This window comes from Balaenoptera borealis (assembly GCF_965194805.1).
Source record: "Balaenoptera borealis genome assembly, chromosome: 18".
Classification (NCBI taxonomy): Eukaryota; Metazoa; Chordata; class Mammalia; order Artiodactyla; family Balaenopteridae; genus Balaenoptera; species Balaenoptera borealis.
This window is the reverse complement of record NC_138877.1, coordinates 20,455,785-20,475,808: the sequence shown is the minus strand read 5'-3', so window position 1 is coordinate 20,475,808 and position 20,024 is coordinate 20,455,785. Positions and strand designations below refer to the sequence as shown.

The 20,024-nt window shown below is 40.3% G+C and overlaps 1 protein-coding gene across 1 annotated transcript; it reads left to right on the top strand.

Moving 5' to 3' along the window:
* The first annotated feature begins 9,326 nt into the window (after positions 1-9,326).
* On the top strand, positions 9,327-19,099 carry NUDT15 (nudix hydrolase 15). The gene is made up of 3 exons (XM_082365731.1): positions 9,327-9,566; positions 14,044-14,240; positions 17,685-19,099. Exons 1-3 carry the CDS (start codon positions 9,409-9,411, stop codon positions 17,843-17,845), a joined length of 516 nt encoding a protein of 171 aa, XP_082221857.1. The 5' UTR covers positions 9,327-9,408; the 3' UTR covers positions 17,846-19,099.
* The last annotated feature ends 925 nt before the right edge of the window (positions 19,100-20,024 follow it).

Below are 20,024 nucleotides of genomic sequence, written 5' to 3'. Positions count from 1 at the left end.
TTATTTGTGTCTTCTTTAATTTCCTTCAGCAATATTTTGTAAATTTTATTGCTAAGTATTTTTGATGCTATTGTAAATGTAATTTTCTTAATTTCCTTTTCAAATTGTTCATTTTTAATGTATTCATATACAAGTGATTTTTGCACGTTAATTTTGTATCCACAACTTTTCTGAATTCATTTATTGGTTCTAATCATTTTTTTATAGAATATTTAGGGTTTTCTACATATAAGATCCTGTCATCTGTGAACAGAGATAATTTTAGTTCTTCCTTCTAATTGGAATGCCATGTTTCTTCTTTCTTGCCTAAATGCTCTGGCTAGGTCTTCCAGTACTATGTTGAGTAGAAGTGGCAGAAGCAGTGTATATGCATCAGAGCTGATTATTGAGTGACACTTAAAGAAGCTGGAAGAGCATGTGATCTGAATACAAAGTAGTAGAGGTCTTGGGCAAACATATTAATGTTCATTTCTCATCTATTATCCCAGGCTTCACACATCTCAGCCAAACATTTTCTTTTTCTTTTCTTTTTTTTTTTGGCCATGCCGTGTGGCTTGTGGGATCTTAGTTCCCCAACCAGGGACTGAACCCGGGCCCTCGGCAGTGAAAGTGCAGAGTCCTAACCACTGGACCACCAGGGAATTCCCATCAGCCAAACATTTTTATAACAGTTTTATTGATATATAATTCACATATTATACACTTTATCCGTTTAAACAGTACAATTCAATAGTTTTTAGTATATTCACAGAGTTGTGCTGCGCAACAATCAATTTCAGAACACTTTCATGGCTGACAAAAGCAGTCACTACCCATTTCCCTTCAACCTTCCCCAACCCTAGGTAACCAGTAGCCTATCTTCTGTCTCTATGAATCTCTCTTTTATGGATATTCCATATAAATGGGGTCATACAACAAGTGGCTTTTTGTGTCTAGCTTCTTGCACTTAGCATAACGCTTTCAAGGGTCATCCAGTGTTGTAACACAGCCTAACATTTTAATGATTGCTACGAACTGGTTTCATAATATTTTGTATTTTGTTAGTTAAATACATATAAAGGTTAATATTGGGGACAGACAGATATCATTCTGTAATGGAACTGTATCTACTGTAATGCTATGTAAAAAACCACCTTAAATCTTAATGGCATAAAACCACAGCCATTTTACTATGTACATGGTTTTGTGGGTAAGGAATTTGCACAGGGCACAGCAGGGAATTTTTCTTGATTTATAATGACTAGGATGGCTCAAAAGGCTAGAGGTTTGCTAGAATGGCTTCAAACAGAAGAAGCCATTATGTGGCTTACATATGTGGAGAAGGTCTGGCTTCACAGGTGTGTGACCTATGCTGACTCAAAAATAAAAGGGTCCCATACTCATTAAATCATGCCTGATTTAATTCTTGGGTTGTCATCATCTTGAACTTCTGAACAATTTTTGAAAAAGGACTCCACATTTTCATTTAGCACTGGGTCCCTCAAAATATGTAGTCAGTCCCACAGTTCTGGTTGTCAGCTGGGTTCTTCAGTTCTCTACGTCATGTCTGCTTGGGCTAAAATGTCAGAGATGGCTTCTTCTCACTCACATATTTGGTTGCCAGTGTTGGGATGACTGGGAAAGCTAGGGATGGCCAAGCATCTCTCTCCCTCTCTCTAAGTGGCCTCTTTTTGTTGCAGGGTAATCAGACTTTTCACGTGGTGCCCAGCATTCTCTACAGTGAGCAGTCTAAGAGCTTGGGGAAAAAAATTCAAGGATCCTTATGACCTCACATGGGAAATCACAGAACATCATTTCTATTACATTCTATTGGTCAAGAAAGTCGCTAAGGCTAGCCCAGCTAAAAAGGAAGGGAAATTAAACTCCACATCCCAATGGAAGGAAGAGCAAAGAATTTAGCTAATACTATCTTTAATCTATCACTGGCTAATATCCACCTGATACATTCATTTTGTGGGGACAAAATTAATGTGTGTTATAGAAGGAATGCAAAGAGATAGACCAATGGAATATTCAGTTTCTAACATTCAAAATAGAATCATGAAGTATGTCACTATGCTTTACATCATATTGTAAATCAGACCTTTACCTCTTCCTTAAGAATCTGAAAGACTAGGGCTAGTCCATAAATTGTAGAGAATGGAAGGTAGCAATCTTCTCTTTCTGTCCCTTGAGGATAGTTGTAAATAGAGAGGAAAGAAGTGAGTGAAGGTGGAGGAGGATTCTTTTGTCCTGCCTCAGTCTTGTCACACTTCCCCTTTAAGGCTTTGAGAGAAGATTGACTTGAAGAGTCCCCTGAACCAAAGCATACTTGGTAATTGTATGGTAGGGAGAAGGGGGCTTAGTCACCCTTGGTTCCTCTGTGTGGACACTTGAGATTTCTTGCCTGCCTGATCCCTGGGCACCACATTGAGTCCACATGGATTCAAGAAAACTGTCTTCCAAAAATGTTACAATATGGCATAAACCACACACATCAACCTCATACATCTGGACATCTTCCATGGAAATAAAGAAGAGAAAGCTGACTGAGAGGTCAGTTGTTTAAGCTAAGACAGCCTGGGGCCTTCCCTGGCAGTCCAGTGGTTAGGGCTCTGTGTTTCCACTTCAGGGGGCCCAAGTTCGATCCCTGGTCAGGGAACTAAGATCTCACACATGCTGTGGGGCACAGCCAAAAAAAAAAAAAAAAACTAAGACAGCCTGAACGTGATTTAAAGAGACTGATTAAATTTATTAGATTGAACTGTTTTGAATTAAATTGAACATTTAATGAACTCTGCACAGACTCATACCCTAACTAGTAGCAAGGGGTGGGGAGAAAAATGGAAGAGAGAGGGAGGGAAAGGGAGGGAAGGAAGAAGGAAGAAAGAAAGAGGGAGGGAGGGAGGGAAAGAAAGTCATTATTTTTGCATGTCTGAGTTGCAGTGTGTTATATTTGTGATTCTTCTGCAATACATACCATACCATACTACCTAAGGGTGTGGGATAAGGACTAAGGACATCCAATCAGCACAGGACTGTCCAGGGCAGGGTGGGGTGAAGGAATTGATCCAGCTACAGTGGGCTCTCTTCCAAATCAAGCTCCTGAGTAGGAGTTACGGGTGAAGGAAAGAGGAAAAAGCATTACTTTAACTGTATCATTCCATCTTATGCCCTAACTGTATTAGTTAGATTTTTTTTTTCAGAAAATAAAGGAGGGCCTACTTCATAATTCATTGCTAGGAATATTCTCAGTCTAAGTATAAATTGCAAAGTAAGATCAGATGACCTTCTGGTAAAAAGCTGATTCAATTATAATAAATAAATAGAAGAGGTATGGAAAATAAATTAAACAGGCTTTCATTAAAATAAGGATGTACTGGGACTTCCCGGGTGGTCCAGTGGTTAAGACTCTGTGCTTCCAACGCAGGGGGCGTGGGTTTGATCCCTCATCAGGGAATTAAGATCCCACAAGCTGCGCAGTGTGGGCCAAAAAAAAAAAGATGTACTGAAGCTGGACAAAATAGTCAGTTTGGGAACCCTCCAGGCTGAGTGTGCAATATTTCCACGTGGATGGGCAGGAGGAGAAGGGCGCTCTCCCGGTAAAGTCCTGGAATTGGGCAGGGGAGGGGCCCCTGGGCCTGAGTACTCTACCCTTCAGCTGGCAATCTGGATAAACTAGGAGGAGATGTGGTGATAAAAAGCTCTGTCAGATTCTCATGTTGCAATAACTACTGGTATACCCTGTTCAACTGGTTGGGGGTCCTGCAGAAAGGAATTCTGGTATGTGGATTCTCTAATTAGAATAAGTAGCATCTATGTGGGCTGATGTACGTTTCTCTTGTAGGAGTCCTAAACATCATCAGTTCAGTGCCTTTTTCCTTTCATAACCATTTGTATTTCACATAAGTCAGCATAAAGATTTTGAGAGAAGTTGTTTTCTAGTTTGCTTAAATGATAATGAGGAGAGAAGCTTTCGTTCAAGTATTCATTTATAGGGCACTCATGTGTTAATCACTGTCCTGAGTACACGGGGCAGTGAGATCAAAGATATTCTCCTTGACCTCAAAGCTCTCTGGCCCTATGCCTTTCTTTTTTGAAGGTAAACCCTGGCCCATCCCAACCCTGCAAAGCAAGTTAAGACCAGGTTGTAACATATAACTAGACTTTATTGAAGGTTTCAGGATAGCAAAATGGAATTACAATATAGTAAAGGAAAACTTTAAACTGTCTACTAAATATGACTTCTGAATGTCAATGTCCTTACCTACCCACTCCTTTTAGCCCCGGACTCCCTACCATGTTTTAGGAGTACCCTACTCTCCTTAACACAGGAGATGCCTGTGACCATGAACATCACGCCCCATCCCCCCAGAGCTCAGGCCCCTTGAATCCTCTAAGGCCCAGTGAGAGGAGGAACCTGTCTCCCCTCAGCTCCAGCCTAAGGCTAGCCTTCTGGGAGACATCATCATCTACACAACTCCACCCACAAGGATGACAACTTCTGATACTGTTAAAAGAGCAGTTTAGCTCTGCGATGTCTTGAATCTCACCACTGCTGAATGGCATCTTGACTTTTCCTTTCTCAAGTCCACAGTGCATTTTTCTTTTTTTTTTTGAACTCAGATTTGTTGAGATTTAATTACATATTATAAAATTCACCCATTTAAAGTACAGTTCTGAGTTTTGACAAACACATAGCCATGTTACCACCACCACAATCGGGACATAGAACAGTTGCTTCACGCAAAAGAATCCCTCGTGTCCTTTTGTGGTCAACCTCCTTATACCCTCAGCTCCAGGCAGATAGTGACCTGTTTTCTGTGTCCATAGTTTTACCTCTTTCAGAATGTCATACAAATGGATCCAAACAGCTGGTAGCTTTTTATATCTGATTTCTTTCACTTAGCATAATGCAATTGAGATTCATCCATGTTGTTAAGTGTATCAGAAGTTCACTCCTTGCATTGCTGAGTCATTTTCCATTGTGTGAACGTACTATAGTAGATTTATCCATTCACCAGTTGAAGAACATTTGAGTTATTTCCAGTTTTTGATGATTATAAATAAAGCCTCTGTAACATTTGCATACAGGTGTTTGAATGAAGGTAAGTTTTCATTTCTCTTGGGTAAATATCTAAGAATGGAACCGCTGAGTTGTGTGATAAGCATATGCTTAACATTATATGAAATAGTAAATCGTTTGCCAGTGTTTGTACCATTTTGCATTCTTACCGACGATGTATGAGAGTTCTAACTAGTCCGTATCCACAGCAGTACTTAGTAATACCAGTTTTTCTGGTTTCTTTTTTTTAATCTTATTCATTGTAATAGATGTGTACCGGTACCTCAGTGTAGTTTAAGTTTTTAATGACTCGAGTATCTTTTCACATGCTTATTTGCCACCCATATTTCTTTTTGGTGAAATATATTTTCAATTCTTTTCCCTATTTACTATTAACTTGTTTGCTTTATTGTTGGGTTTTGAGGATTCCTTACATATTCTAGGTCCAAGTCCTTTAGCAGAAATATGCTTTGCAAATATTTTCTCCCATGCCTGTGGTTTGTCTTTTCATTTTCTTAAATATTTTGTCTTAGCAGCTCAGCAGCTATAATAAAATGTTGTAGACTGGGTGGTTTAAACAACAGATAGTTATTTCTCACAGCTCTGGAGGCTGAGATGTCCAAGATCAAGATGCCAGCAGATTCAGTACCTGGTGAGAGCTCTGTTTCTGGCTTGCAGACTGCCACCTTCTGGCTGTTTCTGCACATGGTGGGGAGACAGAGATCAAGCTCTCTGGTCTCTTCTTATAAAGTCATTAATCCCATCATGAGGATCCCACCTTCATGATCTCATTTAAATCTAATTACCTCCTAAAGACTCCATAATCAGATATATTGGGGGGTAGGTCTTCAACGTATAAGTCTGTGGGGAGATACAGTTCAGTCCATAGCAGTGTCTCTCAGAGAGAGTAAATTTTAAATTTTGAGGAAGTCCAACTTAACAATTTTTCTTTTATGGATCATGCCTTTGGTGTCATATCTAAGAAGTTTATGCCTAACCCAAAATCACAACGCTTTTCTCTTATATTTTCTTCTAGAAAATTTATACTTTCAGCTGTTTTTATGTAGGTTTACAATCCATTTTAATGTTATACATGGGGCCAGGTATAGATCAAGGCTCTTTTTCTTTTTTTTTAACATTCATATGTCACATTGTTCTAGCGCCATTTGTTAAAAAAAAGACTATCTTTTCTCTTGAATTTCCTTTGAAAATTTTTCAAAAATCAGTTAACCAAAAATCCATACGTCTACTTCTGGTTTCTCTCTTCTTTTCCATTGATTTATGTGTCTATGCTTTTACCCGTACTATGCTCTCCTGATTAGTGTGGCTTTATCCTAAGTCTGAAATCAGGTGGTATGAATCCTCCAAAAATTTTTAATTGTTTTGATTTTTCTAGCCCTTTGTATTTCCATACAAATTTTAGAATCAGCCTGTCAGTTTCTACTGGGAAAAAAAAAGCCTTCTGGCATTTTGGTTAGGATTTTATTGAGTTTATGCAAATCAATTTGAAGAAAATTGATAGCTTAACAATATGGAGTCTTCTGATTCATGATCACAGTGTTTCTCCCCATTTCTTTAAATCTTCTTTAATTTCCCTCAGTAAGGTTTAATAGTTTTCAGTGTACAGGTCTTGAACCTCTTTTGCTAAATTTACCTTGTAGTATTTTATTTAAAAAATTTTTTTAAACATTTATTTTTCATCGTGGTCCTAGCACAGGTTGGAAAAGAATTTCCAGACACAAGGCAGAATGTAAGGAAGATATAGTTTATTCAAGAGAAGAGTTTCTGCAAGAACAGCAGGCCAACCTCCTGGTAGCCAGGGAAAGTCGACCATGAGCATGGGTTTCTGGTCTGTTTTCATAGCCAGGGAACCTGTAAGTCATCTGCTGAGTGTGCAGAGTATGTATACTTTCAGTGTGGGGAGCGGGAGAAGAACGGGGCAAATGTCTTTCCTCATATGGGATGGGAAAGGGACAGGGCATGCTGCCTGGGAGGGCTCTGGGACATTGCAATGGTCACATTCTGACAGTGATAGGAGTCCTGTAACTCTTTGTTCTGGCAATACTGACCCTTTGAGTTTATCTTGTTCCTTGTCCTTGGAGCACACCACATTGTTGTCTAGTACATGCTGTTTAGTAGCATGTCCATTTATTTTATTTACTTCTTGGCCACACCATACAGCATGTGGGATTTAGTTCCCTGACCAGGGATCGAACCCGCACCCCCTGCACTGGAAGCGCAGAGTCTTAACCACTGGGCCACCATGAAGCCCCGAGTATTTTATATTTTCCATTTTTCATGGTAATTTTAGAATTTTCTGATTATTCATTGCTAGTGTATAGAAATATAATTGATTTTATATATTGACCTTGAATCCTATGAACTTGCTAAACTCACTTATTCTGGTAGCTTTTTTTGTGGATTCCTTAGGATTGTCTGTGAATAAGGTCAGCTACTTCTTTTCCAGTTTAACTATCCTTTAGTGATTTTTCTTGATTTTCTAGTTTTAACTAGAACCTCCAGCAATATGATGACTAAAAGTGCTGCGAGTGGCTATCCTTGCTTCTCTCAAATCTTAGTCATTCACTGTTGTATTAGTTTGCTGGGGCCGCCATAACAGAGTACCACAGACTAGGTGGCCTAAACAACAGAAATGGATTTTCTCAAACTCTAGAGTCTAGAATTCTAAGATCAAGGTGTCAGTGGGGTTGGCTTTTTCTGAGGCCTCACTCATTGTCTTGCAGATGGCTGTCTTCTTCCTGTTTTCACATGGTCTTCTGTCTGTATCTGTGTCTGTGTCTTAATCTCCCCTTCTTTAAGGACACCACTCATATTGGATTAGGATTAATACTAATGACCTCATTTTAACTTAATTACCTCTTTAAGGATCCTGTCTACAAATACAGTTATATTCTGAGGTATTGAGGGTTAGGATTTCAAAATGTGAATTTTGGGGGGACATGATTCAGCCCTAACAATCATTAAATATGATGTTAGCTGTAGATCTTTGTAGATACCTTACCTAAGGTTGTTAAAATTCCCTTTTATTTCTAGTTTGCTTTTTTTTTTTTAATCTTGAATGAGTACTGAATTTTATCACATTCTTTTCTGCATCTATTAAAATGATAATATGTGTTTCCTTTCTCCCTCTTTTAGTATGGTGAATTACATAGATTGAGTTTTCAAATTTCAAGCCAGACTTGTATTTCTGGGAATAACCCCATTCAGTCGTGATGATTTATCCTTTTCATATGTTGCCAATTTTTATTTGGGAAAATATCATGGAGTATTTTTGTGGTGCACACCACACTGAAGGCTGTTGAGTTTCTGGGTGGAAGGAGAAATGCTATAAAAATGTTTAATCAGTCTTCATTTACCATAACATGCAGAATAAGCATATTACTTAAAAAAATATAAGCAAATATCAGAAATAACAGTTCAAAGAGTTAAAAGTAGGGACTTCCCTGGCGGTCCAGTGGTTAAGACTCTGCACTCCCAATGCAGGGGCACAGGTTTGATCCCTGGTCCAGGAACTAAGACTGGGCATGCAGGGACCAAAAACACCCCCAAACAAAAAGTTAAAAGTGAATGGAAGCATGACTAGAAAGTAAGGTTGTTCTTCTTACAGTTTTTGTACCATTTGACTTTTAAAAATTATATGCACATTATTTTAGAAGTAAAACTTAATTTACATTAATTTTTTAAAAAAGTCTCCAACCAGAAACCAGTCATTTGTTCTTAGTTTGTTTTCATTACAACTCTGATTCAGTCGGGATTTTTTTGTTGGTGCATGGCATGCAAACAACTGGAACAGCGTCTATTTTTCCTCCTAAATAGGTAACTAATTCGTCCCAGCATAACTGATTAGTGCTTTTCTTCCCATGATTTGTTAATACTCCCATTATTCATACCAGGATGTTTCTATACTATTTGTCCTTGCTCCGGTACCACACTGATTTGAGCTATAGTGGAATGAATTTACTACGGTGAAGCTCATTTATTAAAAAAAAAAAAAAAAAAAAAAAAAGAAGTGCAGAGACACAGAGGTTTATAAAAGTAGGTGGCTGGTTAAGTGCATGGAGGAATCTGAGAGTAGAGAAATAATGAATGTTGAAAGCGCAACAGTAAACAGCATTAGTTAAAGCCAAACTCTGGCCACACAGTCTCTCGGGAGGAAACAACCTTCACAAGTTTGGACCCGTAGGTGATGGAGAGACACCACGCACAAAGGAAAAGCGGCGAAGGCCCGGGAGATCCCACAGTGATTTGCGGTCCCTCACCTGCTCAGGGAGATTGGCGGCGACCCCGGGGGCGGGCAAAGCGAACGTCACTTCCGGCCGCGGCCCGCCAGGTCCTCTCGCGCTATGACGGCCAGTGCGGAGACGCGGGGGCGACGCCCAGGAGTCGGGGTAGGAGTAGTGGTGACCAGCTGCAGGCATCCTCGCTGCGTCCTCCTGGGGAGGAGGAAAGGGTCATTTGGAGCCGGCAATTTCCAACTTCCCGGGGGCCACTTGGAGTTCGGGTAAGCAGCCGCCTGGCGGACGGGGAAAGCGGGACGTGCACGGGAAGGACGACCTCGCTCCCTGCGTGCGTCCGTGCGTGCGCGTCGACGCTGCGTCGTTTCTCGCGCGTTCCTCTTTTCTCCTCTCGGGCCGGGAGGGGGCACTGCGCTGGGTATGGCTGAAGGAGATATTTCCTCGTTCCCGTGTGAGCTGCGCCTGCGCCATCAGCTCCTCGCGATACCTGACGCGTCTGGGAGTTGGCTGGTGAGTTGTGTTTTTCTTACTGCTCGCAGTTGAGAGACCGGAAGTTGGTGTTTATAGGCCGCGGTCAATGTAGTTCTGCCAGTTAAGGCTTTTGCACGGTTTGCTGGTGATTTAAACGCACATGGATATATTCCGTGTTTCCTGCTCCAGTAAGTTTAGTTGCGCTCTAACCAAGCGAATGGGCGACTGAAACTGTGGGCCTCAGTTTCTCTCTCTTTAAAATGGGGAAGTTAGATGATGTACTCCTTAAGGTCCCTCTCTGCTTTGGCATATTGTGATTTGATGATGTGTCAGACCGACAAAGAAAGTTAGTTCTACACAAGAGTGAAAAAAGGCCGAGATTGTGCTAGAAGGTGGATTCACCCAGGCTCTTGGACTCTTTAATCAATAGAAATTGATAAGATGCCAGATGAGGAATTTAGGCGAAGCTTTATTGGGGCTCGTACTATGGCAAGAGGGAGCGAGAACAAGACACAGGTGCCCTTGCTCGGCTCCCCTGGAGGGGACGTGGTGGTGGGCTGGTTCCTTAAATGGGGTGAGAATAGGGATGGATCTGCGGGTTGTGCAGGAGGCGCAGCTTAGGTGGCCCGCCTAACCCCTTGGTGGTGCTGTGTGTGGGAATCGTGCGTGGTACCCTGCTTTGCTCTCAGCAGCTCCGAAATGGCAGTTGGTTTGTGGCCTTTTTATAGCTTGTTTATAATTGCCCCAACTGCGCATGCGTGCAGTTATTTTTAGTCGCTACCTTTGTCCAGGTGCCAAGCGCTCTGGTAAATGATCTATCTCAAAGTGAGAATAAAGCGTTCAAGACACAGAGCTTGTTTTTCCTTTTGTATAGAAAGTTTCAAACATACATAGAAATAGAATAGTCAGTGAATCCTCATGTACCCGTTACTCAGTTTGTTCTTGTTTCATCTTTACTGCGCCTCCCTCCCCGCAAACAGACACACACACACCCCTTGTTTTCTAAACTATTTTAAAGGAAAGCAGGCATCTTATTATACCACCCCTAAATAATTCAGTATGTATCTGTAATAGGCTTTTTAAAAAAAGTAACCACAATACCATTTTCAAACCTTAAAATATTTTATAGCATCTGTTACCCAGTCTTTACCATTTTCTGCAGTTGTCTTGAAAATGTCTTTTTACTCTTTTGTACCAATTTAGATTAAAGGAAGGTCACATGTTGCATGTGATTGATACATTTTTGTTTAAGTCTCTTAATCTAGCAGTACCTGCCCTCCCCTTTTTCCTATGCCATGTTGAATATGGGTCATTTGAATTTCTCACATTATGACTATATTCTACTAATTCACCTATTTCTTATAAAGTGGTTGTTAGAAGTAGAGACTTGATCCTAGTGCCTTTTAATCAGACTTAGATCTTTATAGAATATGGAATTCTTATCTTCTAGCACAGGGAATTGTTTAAATGGTCTTCAGAATTTTTTAAAGCATCAATAAGTTTCTCGTTTTTAGATAATTAAGATAAGCTATCACTTAATAAATAATAAAATGCCTAGATTAAGAATCAACTTGCCCAGACAAGCACACCATATTGTACTTTGTCAGTTTGGGGGGCGGGGGAGCATTAGCCAAAGTTAGATCACAAATTAAGCACTATTTAGAATGTTTACTAGAGTAGTGGTTCGAGATATCTGTCCTAACAGTAACACAAGATAGTACTGGAGTCTTGACTCATATTGAATGATAATGGCCAAAATTGAACTTTAATGACCTTTTTACCAAGTGCTAGGTGTTATGCTAAGCTCTTCACATGTGTGCTTTCACTTATCTTTGTATAACTGGTAAACTGAGTGGGCTAAATCGATGGGAAACAAACAGGAAGGAAGTGGCTTTATTTTCTCTTTTCATTGTCTTCAAACATGATTTGTCTTTCCCTTCTCTGCTTCTCCATGACGTTTTCTGCAAATTCAGTGGTTTTCCTCTTATTACCAGCCTGGGTTCTTGAACTCTTTAATCAATAGAAATTGATAAGACGTCAGACAAAGGAATTCAGGCAAGACTTGGGACTCATGCTACAGCATGAGAGAGAACAAGTAACAGGTGCCCTTGCTCGCTCTCTGAGGTGGGCGAGCTGGTCCCTTAAACGGGGTGAGGGTGGGAGTGGATAGGTGGTGTGGGCTGGAGGGGTGGCTTAGGTGATCTCTCCACCCCCTTGGTGGTGCCAGGTGCCTGTGTCGTGTGTGGTACCCTGGTTTTGCTCCTGGCGCCTCAAAAGTGGCAGTTGGGTTTGGCCTTTTTGTATCTTTGTTCATAATTTGCCCCAACTGTACATGGGTGCAGTTATTTTTCGTCGTCCCTTATAGTTTCTTTATATTCTGTTGTTCAAGGAGAGGAGATGTTAGTCCAGGTGCAAGCACTGCAATAAAGGGTCCCAGTCCCAGCCTGTCTCACTTTCACTTGATTATAAAAGTAAATCATATTTTGGTTATTATGATCCTCTTCCAGGCATTTAGCTTTCCTTTGTAGTGGGGAAAGGAGGTGTGGGCCATTGTTTTGCTTTCTCTACCTTCTCCTCTTCTCACTGTTTCTGGTTTCTTTTTCTGATGTGTTGAGGAAGGAGGGGAGGGGGCAAATCTTTTGCCTGAGTGCTGCCGCTGTGATCTATGTTATGTGCCCTCTGGGCGCAGTATTCCAAGGCGTGCTCTCTTTCTTTTTTTTTTTAAGTTTATTTATTTATTTTTGGCCGCGTTGGGTCTTTGTTGTTGCGCGAGGGTTTTCTCTAGTTGCGGCGAGCGGGGGCTACTCTTCGTTGTGGTGCGCGGGCTTCAGTAGTTGTGGCACACGGGCTCAGTAGTTGTGGCTCGCGGGCTCTAGAGCACAGGTTCAGTAGTTGTGGCGCACGGGCTTAGTTGCTCCGCAGCATGTGGGATCTTCCCGGACCAGGGATCCAACCCATGTCCCCTGCATTGGCAGGCGGATTCCTAACCACTGCGCCACCAGGGAAGTCTGCGTGCTCTCTTTCTTAGGGTGTGTTTATTGGTTGGTTGGAAGTCCTACAAGGATTTCTACACTGCACAGTTCCCTGACATAGGTGACTGGCTTTTTGTGACGCTGGCCACCAGCTCCTGCTGTTAGCACACCATGCTACATTTTCTTTCTGATGGGGCCCCCAGCAGTCTCTTGTAGCATCTGCTTGGCCCAAAGGAAACACACGTCGGAAAGGATGCTTTCACTGCTGCCCATTTTCTCTGCTCAGCCATCGTGGGCTGCTTTAGCCACTCTCCTGCCTTCCAAATTCCTAAAGTGGGAATGAGCATCACCTTGTGTATTCACGTGCATCCCTAAACACCACGGGACACATTTCAGACTGAACCCAAGAGCTCTTTCCCTCCTACACCTCTGCTCTGATGCACTGAGGTAGACCTATGAAACAGTATTCTTTTTTGCTGAATATCACACTAAAGTGCTTCATAAATATTTGGAAATTTAATCTAAAGTGCGTATGAAATGACTTTTAGAAAAACTGAATCACACTAATGATTTATTTTAATAATATTTGTTTTCATTCAATACTCATATTTTATCTGATTGTATAAAATTTCATTTGGAACAATTTCTAAAGGGGTATATCATATATTTTTAATCTTGTCTCCTGTATAAAAACTGCAATGAAATGTTTTAATTTATATACAGGTTTTTTAACTTTTGGAATATCAGCATTTTTGTCAATATCTAGTTATTATGGATCATACGTTGAAGGTGAACTAATCACATCAGTGTATTTTAATATTTCATGAATGCCTGTTGCCTATTGCCCTCAATTTTGAGCCTTCTGAGCCTTCAGAAAAGACAGTGTCCACTTCTTGATACACTTAAAACAACCCCATGAGAAAGTAGCATTATCTTCTTACTTGTCTAAAGTGGAAAATAATGGACTTTGAACTCAAACCCAGGTCTAGTTGACTCCAAAGCTGTGCTCTTAACTGATATATTAAACCACCTCCTGGTTGCATGCTGCTTCCAGGCACATGAACTAGTGCTGAATTGGCTAAATGTTCATTTTTTTGTTCAATATGAAGTCCTTTTGGTCTTCAGATACTTGATACAGGATAAACAGAGTGTCAGAGGAGGGTTGTTGATTTATTGTTGTAAAGCGTGAACCAATTACAGCTCTTTTTGCTTTACGCTAGGAATTTCTAGCCAGGAATTTCATGGCAAAAAAAAAATGCATAAATAGACTTGAATACAGTGGTGTGTTTCTGTTTTTCAGTGAAAGCTGGGAAGAATGTGCTCAAAGGGAAACCTGGGAAGAAGCAGCTCTAAACCTGAAAAATGTTCGGTTTGCCTCGGTTGTGAATTCTTTCGTTGAGGAAGAGAATTACCATTATGTCACTATTTTAATGAAAGGAGAGGTGGACGTGACTCATGATTCAGAACCAAAGAATGTAGAGCCTGAGAAAAATGAAAGTAAGAGAATTATAAATAATGCATTTTCTGTGAGAGCATATGGTCTGAAGGAAGATTACATTATGTTGCCATAGGAAGAGAATTAGATTAGAATATAATTATACTTCAGTTAGACTGCAAGTATACTTAAATCCTGGATACGTAAGGACAGAACAGGAACGAGAACTGGGCCTAGAGCCAGACTACTTGGTTCTCATCCTGGTTCTTCTACTTAGAGGTTTGTAACCTTGGGCAAGTTATTTAGGTCTCTGGGCCTCTTTTCTCACTTGTGACAATAGTACCTACTTCAGATGCGTTGTTGTAAGGATAAAATGAGTTAATACATACAGCGGGCCTGGCCTAGTGAACACAGTAAGTACTCAGTAAATGTTAGTTTTATTGTTAGTGTTTAGTTTTGTTTCACACTGTGATTTTTAAGCAAAACATTTAACGTGCCTTCCTCAGTTTTCTCACATGTGCAAGAGAGGTAAAACTTTCTTTTATAGAGAACGCTTAACCTGACAAAACACTTAGCTGTTACCTTCTATGTTGAATTGAGTGCTCTGAAAGCTTCAATGACAATAACTGATATTCTGTTATTTACTGTGTACTAAGCATTGTTCTTGGAGCTTTGCATGTATCATCTCTCTTCAAATTTCATAAAACTGCACGATAAAAGGAACTAAAGAGTAAAATATCAAACTTATTCAATATATTATTTGCCGTAGGAAACCTTATCCAAGTGGTCTTGTGTAGGATCACTCCTTTAAACGTTTAATTTCTCCTCTAATAGGGAAAATCTTTTCATTCACAAATACGTGCTGAGTACTGTGTGCCAGACATTGTTCTAAGCACTAAAGAAAAAGTGGTGTTTAAAACAAAGTCCCTGCTCTCCTGGACTTTACATTTTATCTGGGGGGAAAGGCAACAAATTAGCAGATATTCTATGATAGTAACGATAGGAGTAAGAATAAAAGTAAAGCTGTGTAAAGATGGTGACATGTGGGTGTTGTGTCAGGTGGGGTGGTCAGGGAGGGTTTCTGAGAAGGGGGCATGTGTGCGGAGCCTGAAGGAAGTGACATTACTAGAATGAATAAATCATGTCTGAAGTGTTTTACAGACTGACTTGATTGAATGAACAGAAAGGCATGTTCTACCCGAAGGCCCGTTGAGTCATATAAGATTTTTTATAAAATAGGTAACTACTTGGAATCCTTTAAAATGAGCTAGCAAAGTCTGAACTGTTTTTACTCACAACACTTCTGATACCAAATGTGTGGACTTTTTCCTCACACTAAATAATTCTCCAACTCTCCAGACATCAGTTGGGTGTCCTATAATTCAGTTCAATTCTTACACTGTCTACTTGGATCCGAAAAGTTAAAGAGCTCAGTCCCATGAGACTGCCCCCATTTCCAATGCCAATCTCATGTCCAGGCCTCCTGTACTTTTGACTGCCTGGCTATAAATCGAGGCTCCCACAACCCCCTCTTCGATAATTTGCTGGAATGTCCCACAGAATTAAGGAAAACACTCTCCTTACATTACCAGTTTGTTTTAAAGGATACAGCTCAGGAACAGCCAAATGAAAGAGGCAGGGCCAGGTCTGGGGAGGGGGCACAGGACTTTCATGCCCTCTCTGGACGTGCCACCCTCCCAGCACCTCGATGTGTTCAACTCGGAAGCTCTCTGAACCCAGTTGCGTAGAGTTTTTATGGAGGTTCCTATGTAATGGGATTATTATTACTGTGATTGGTTAAATCAATGTCCATTGGCTGTTAACTCAGTCTCCAGCCCCTCTCTCCACCCCTAAGGTGGAGTGTGGGGTGAGAGGTGGGCTGAAAGTTGCAACCCTGTGATCATGCCTGGGTCTTTCTGGTCACCAGCCCCCATCCTGAAACTCTCTAGGGGTCCCCAGCCACCAGCCATCTCATTAGCATAAACTCAGCCTTGGTTGAAAGGAGCTTATTACGGAAAACAAAAGATGCTCCTCTGATCCCTATCACTCAGGAAATTACAAAGATTTTAGGAACCCTGCCAGGAAACAGGGATGAAGACCAAATACCTATTTCTTATATCACGATGTCACACAAAGAAACACACAGAAAGTATCCAAAGGCCTTCAGCTGGTCTAGGGTACAACAAAAATTATTCATGCCTTAAGAAGTGGGAGGCAGGATTGTACCAGGTTCACTGGAGGAGCTGATAACCTGGCCAACGTGCAGGCACTCGGGGGTCTTCGTTTTATTTATAATATAAGCATGCAGTCTCTGCCCCATGTTCATCAGGTCCTGGATCTGGACTACCTGCTTCAGTTTCCTCCAGCCATCTGTTTATACTTAGAAGGATAATCTAGATGCTTCATTTTCTAGGGGGCCCCTAGGATAAACTTTACTTCAGCTCTCTTGAGACTCAGTTAATTGAGCATCTTGCAACACATTGTGAATGTCTCCCTCCCCCTCCCCCTCCCCCTCCCCCTCCCCCTCCCCCTCCCCCTCCCCCTCCCCCTCTCCCTCTCCCTCTCCCTCTCTCTCTCTCTCTCTCACTGTGTGGTCACAGGTGCTGATCAGCCCTTCAGCAGCTTGTTCCAATTTCATGGATTCTTTGTCCCCTGCCTTGCCGGAGTGAAATTACATACCTGTATTTTATAGGCAGAGAAATACTGAAGGGAAGAAACAGTACTTACACATAGATATATGCATGTAATCATAAACTAATTTAGAACATGGAGTTCTAATAATCATTATATTTCGGTATTATTAATATCATAATATTTAAAAATTCACCTGTCACAGGCATCTGTGCTTTCATGTTATTTACATTTAAATCATCAGAGAAAACACCATCCCCTAGAATATTTTTCTAGGATTTCATGTACTTTACAATGAATAGACACTGTTAAATCTTTCACATTTGAGTGGATTTTTAAGAAGACAACTCCTTCCATTCTTGTCTTTCTATCTAAAATATACCACAGCACAGAGAATACTTTTTATTCTCTGTACAGCTTCCATTACTTTTTTAAGAAATGGAGGATGCTTAGAAATTTTGTAATCTACCTTATTTTGTAGGTGAGGAAACTGGCTTATTTTAATGTAGTTTAACCTGTAGTATCAATGCAATATATAAAATTCTGTGAGTCTTGTTTAACCAGATATTTAAATGAAAATTGAATGGTATTAAATCTGGGTTTTACTACAATATGGCCTTTGTAAACTTGGCTTCATATTCAAATAACAGCATGTTTTAAATGATCATCATTCTCTTCTTAAGATCTTCATTCTAAATGCAAATTATGTTTGTATAGCCAAGCTAATGCATAGCATCACTATTGCACTTCATTTTATTAGTAGCAAATCATTTTTAAATTTAATTAATTTTTTTTAGTATAGGTTAACTTGCCAAAATAAATATCCTTTGTTTCCTTTCATCTAAAGAAATTGCTTTGATACCTTTCTTTTCTAGGTTGGGAGTGGGTTCCTTGGGAAGAATTTCCTCCCCTGGACCAGCTTTTCTGGGCACTACGTTGTTTAAAGGAACAAGGCTACGATCCATTTAAAGAAGATTTGGATCATCTGGTAGGATACAAAGGAAATCACCTAGAGGTGAACAAGGAGACTCCCTGATTTTTTTTTTTTTTTTAATGGGTTAGCCAAAAAAAAGAAGTTCGTCCAGTTTTCCTGTAAGATGGCTGTAGTAGTGCTTAGTTGTGTTTAACTTCATTAGAAACAATTTTGTTGGATTGTATTGTGACAGCTGTCATATCAACGTGTATTTAAAAAACTTATCAAAATTGGTGAATTTTTGTGTTGCCACTTTAATACTGAAGATGGAAGAAAAAAAGCAACATTTTCGGCATATTATGCTTGATTATTTCAAGAAAGGTAAAAATGCAACTGAAACGCAAAAAAAGATTTGCGCAGTGTATGGAGAAGGTGCTGTGACTGAGCGAACGTGTCAAAAGTGGTTTGCGAAGTTTCGTGCTGGAGATTTCTCGCTGGATGATGCTCCACGGTCAGGTAGACCAGTTGAAGTTGATAGCGATCAAATCGAGACATTAATTGAGAGCAATCGACGTTATACCACTCGGGAGATAGCTGATATACTCAAAATATCCAAATCAAGCGTTGAAAATCATTTGCACCAGCTTGGTTATATGAATCGCTTTGACGTTTGGGTTCCACATAAGTTAAGCGAAAAAAACCTTCTTGACCGTATTTCCGCATGCGATTCTCTACTGAAACGTAATGAAAACATTCCATTTTTAAAACAAATTGTGATGGGCAATGAAAAATGGATACTGTACAATAATGTAGAACGGAAGAGATCGTGGGGCAAGCGAAATGAACCACCACCAAGCACACCAAAGGCCAGTCTTCATCCAAAGAAAGTGATGTTGTGTATATGGTGGGATTGGAAGGGAGTCCTCTATTATGAGCTCCTTCCGGAAAACCAAATGATTAATTCCAACAAGTACTGCTCCCAGTTAGATCAACTGAAAGCAGCACTCGACGAAAAGCGTCCAGAATTAGTCAACAGAAAACATATAATCTTCCATCAGGATACCACAAGACCGCATGTTTCTTTGATGACCAGGCAAAAACTGTCACAGCTTGGCTGGGAAGTTCTGATTCCTCCACCGTATTCACCAGACATTGCACCTTCGGATTTCCATTTATTTCGGTCTTTACAAAATTCTCTTAATGGAAGAAATTTCAATTCCCTGGAAGACTGTAAAAGGCACCTGGAACAGTTCTTTGCTCAAAAAGATAAAAAGTTTTGGGAAGATGGAATTATGAAGTTGCCTGAAAAATGGCAGAAGGTAGTGGAACAAAAGGGTGAATATGTTGTTGAATGAAGTTCTTGGTGAAAATGAAAAATGTGTCTTTTATTTTTACCCAAAAAACCAAAGGAACTTTTTGGCCAACCCATACATAAAAGGCAAAATAAGGTCCTGTTAAAGAATGAAAAATATCTACATTTTAGCTGAAAAGTCCCACATGATTGCCAGTAATTTATTTGGAGTCTCTTAATATACCCAATACCCTTTCAGCCCGTACTTGTGAAAATTTTTCAGGGATTGTGTCATGAATTGTATTTCAGACTCAGAAAATGTGATAAATGGTGATGTTGTGGTAATTCTGCTTTCCGTATTACTCTGTGGTTTGACTGTGCTGTTTGTCATTACCAGTGTGCGTGGAGGAGAGTGCAGAATTTGTCTTAGTGTTTCAGTTCTAATAGAGAACCTAATTCAGGTGCTAACACGGTATGCCTGTTGCAGAATTTATCACATTTGTTGATTTTCCTCTTTTGTTTTATTTAAATCAAAAAAATTTTTGGTAATATATTGCGACAGTCCCTGCAACTAGAGCAAACAGGACAGGTCTTTAGGGTGTATTTCCCAGGTTTCCGATTGAGAACCTAAAGCAAGGGAAGTGAGCAAACACCATCCAGGATCTGTATCCCATCATTAACAGGCCCTGTCATTTTGGATCTCAGTTGATCTCTCTGAGATTCAGCTTCCTTATGTGTAAAATGCGATTAGACTAGGGCAGTGGATCTCAAAGTGTGGCCCAGGGAAGTCCTCAAGACCCTTTCAAGGGTCCTCAGGGTTAAAGCTGTTTTTGTCATATGAAGACTTCATTTGCTTTTTTCATTCTCATTCTTTCCTGAGTGTACAGAGGAGTTTGCATGTTGTGTGATACTGTAGCTGACTGAATGCAAAGCAGATATGAGAGTCTAGCTCTCTTCTATTAAGCTAGATGTGAAAGAAATCGACAGAAATGTAAAACAGTGCCACTCTTC

Coding starts and splice junctions, on each gene's coding strand:
- NUDT15 (XM_082365731.1), top strand. CDS start 9,409: ATGACGGCCAGTGCGGAGACGCGGGGGCGACGCCCAGGAGTCGGGGTA. Junction 9,567..14,043: donor GGGGGCCACTTGGAGTTCGG/GTAAGCAGCCGC, acceptor TCTGTTTTTCAG/TGAAAGCTGGGAAGAATGTG. Junction 14,241..17,684: donor AGAGCCTGAGAAAAATGAAA/GTAAGAGAATTA, acceptor TTTCTTTTCTAG/GTTGGGAGTGGGTTCCTTGG.